The sequence below is a fragment of the Penaeus japonicus genome, unplaced genomic scaffold (genome assembly GCF_977035675.1).
Source record: "Penaeus japonicus unplaced genomic scaffold, GWHDUDI00000001_assembly GWHDUDI00000031, whole genome shotgun sequence".
Classification (NCBI taxonomy): Eukaryota; Metazoa; Arthropoda; class Malacostraca; order Decapoda; family Penaeidae; genus Penaeus; species Penaeus japonicus.
Window position 1 is genome coordinate 15,304,048 of NW_028234433.1, and position 2,458 is coordinate 15,306,505.

The following is a 2,458-nucleotide window of genomic DNA, read 5'->3' on the forward strand; positions in this document are numbered from 1 at the left end:
TAGGCCTTTTCCCGCGCTCTGCCGGTCCGCCTCTCTCAAAATTGATCTACTGACCTACACTTCCCGCGTCAAGTTCGCGTGGAGTTTGAACTGTTGCTCGACTGTGTAGCATCTACTTTAAAAATCGGGTGCACTACTGATTTCCAATTTTGCTGTGAAAAGAGCGCAGTTCTTCACTGTTGTTTTGTTTATGCTTAACATGTAGTTTGCGCTTTAATTTCGGTAACAGAAAAACAAAAATGCAAAATCCAACCCGTTTAACATTATCAGTATAACAACATAGATCTGACACGGAAGCATATGCAGGGAACTAAGAACTGTATACTACTTCCATTTCCTTTTCTCAATATGCTGTTAAAGTTTGCTATCCATCACTCTCACTATGCTGACACACGAAGAACTGTCAAACGATATCATCAGCATAAAAATCAATAGGAAAGTGAGCGATAACCCACCGGCTACAACTAGGCGCGCTGTTCCTTCTTTCGTGAAATTCGAATGAAATTTTAAGTACATTTGAAGTCGCTAAAGCGTCATCGTAACGTCACTTCTTGGAGTATCATTGCCACACCTCGTCCCTTCGACCCCCGGATGCGGGAAGGACCTGTACATCCGGCAGAGAGCTGACTTGTCACTTGAACTTGGGATGTTGAGAGCGTTAGACTCCGATTTTTCATCTCTTTGTTCGACTTCCGCTAAAGAGAAGGCCAAGTCTGTAACGAAAAGAAAGTAGTTGATTACTCGTAATCATTATCCATGACATCGTAACTTGAACTGGTGTAAGGCTTTGCAACGTGGGTAGAATCTGGTAGGCATGTGGAGACGCTGGGCACAAACAAATAGGGTAGCGTATGTGCGCACACGGCACGTAGAGAGGGGGTGGTAGGGCAGCATAGGGTATTAAGGCCGTAAACCACAGTTTACACAGAAATGTTAAATCTGTTTGGTGCGCCGGACTCGTTCTACTCCTATGTATTAAACTTTCTTGTTGGCTAATAGAATGCTATTTTGCATATAAATTATAAATATTGCCGGCCCTGTGACATAAAAAAGAAGCCAACTTCACTGCAGCATAAATTGTTATGTAACAAGGGAGTGAGCCGTTTCCACCCCCACTGCTCTGTAAAGTCCTACCCGCCACCAGTGATGGCTGCATCATAGTTAATATTATCCATATGTTCACAGAATCATTATGGACCATTCCTGGCGTTCTTCTCTATAGTTATTTCAGTAAAAATTCAGTACACAAGATGGATAAATTTCGGCAATCTGATCACACTGCAACGCAGTAACATAACCATACAACGTAAAGGTATGAAGGATAGTGCTCTTACACTGTATGGGTGACGCATTTGTGACGCTGGAACACCTTTCAGCAAGCACACGAAAGAGCATAAGCAGCGGTATAACTCTTCTACACAGTATAGCAAAATATGGTAACCCTCTATTACTGTACGTATGGGCTGTTGTAGGTGGGGGACGAACACCTGGCGACTCTGAGGGTACAGCCGCTTTACCAGTGGTGCTGGACAAAGGCTGCATGTGAGCGCAGTCTCTACTAGCCGCGCCACCATCATTGCTACACTCACTCTCTGCTGTATGTCTGGCCTGTCTTCTGGTTGCTTCGGTACACTGGGCCTATGACTAAAATGTCCTTATAACCAGGTTGCATTTTGTAGGAAACGGGATCACCACCAAGAATATTGGATGACGAATACGTGCTTTGCAAAGCAATCACTATCCCCGTGTTTTATTTATTTTAGCAAAGATGTATTGGCCTTTTATTGGCATGGAAAAGGTTTAAATGTCTAGACTAGATATTACCAAACAGCCTCCACTATAAATCGTTTCGTGACGAAACAAATATGGTAGAGTCCAAACACAAACCTCCTACACATTGGCATCGCTTTGGCCCAACGCTGTAAGTAACCCCGGTATAGAGAATATTATATTTCGTTACTGATTATAGTTATCATTACTTGCTAGTGTTGCAATTTCCTATATCAAATGAATAGCAAGCACATTTTGAATGATGAATAGAACTGTATATTCTTAATTTAAAATGTTTTTCATGATTATTCACAATGTGGTATGCTGGGGGTCCCACGGTAAACAAGAGAACATTGTTATATTTCCTATCCTGAGCCATAGAAATATGGCTCTCTTAATTAGATTATTTGATACTGAAAACGTTTACATTTTATATTAAGAACGTTAGTAAGTGAATGCCAGTTCATAAAATGCATTACAGATCTAAGACTAGGAGGATCTACCGGGGTCTTTGACATTGCACGCACACCCCGGTATATTACATATTCTCTTTAGAAAGGAGATGTTAAATTGATGGGTAAATGAAGGAGACATAAATGATAACGCAAGAATACCCTTAATGCCTCCATACAAGCATTTTCATTTGTATCACGAGAGATATCAATAGATTTCTTTATATCGAATGGTG

At 41.3% G+C, this 2,458-nt stretch overlaps 1 protein-coding gene across 1 annotated transcript; it reads right to left on the minus strand.

Moving 5' to 3' along the window:
* Nucleotides 1–511: 511 nt before the first annotated feature.
* LOC122246381 (uncharacterized) lies at nucleotides 512–1,611 on the minus strand. Its single transcript, XM_043004928.2, has 2 exons — nucleotides 1,335–1,611; nucleotides 512–713 (listed from the first exon to the last, which is right to left on the minus strand). The coding sequence occupies exons 1-2, from the start codon at nucleotides 1,540–1,542 to the stop codon at nucleotides 526–528; spliced, it is 396 nt and encodes a 131-aa protein (XP_042860862.2). The 5' UTR covers nucleotides 1,543–1,611; the 3' UTR covers nucleotides 512–525.
* Between the last annotated feature and the right edge of the window lie 847 nt (nucleotides 1,612–2,458).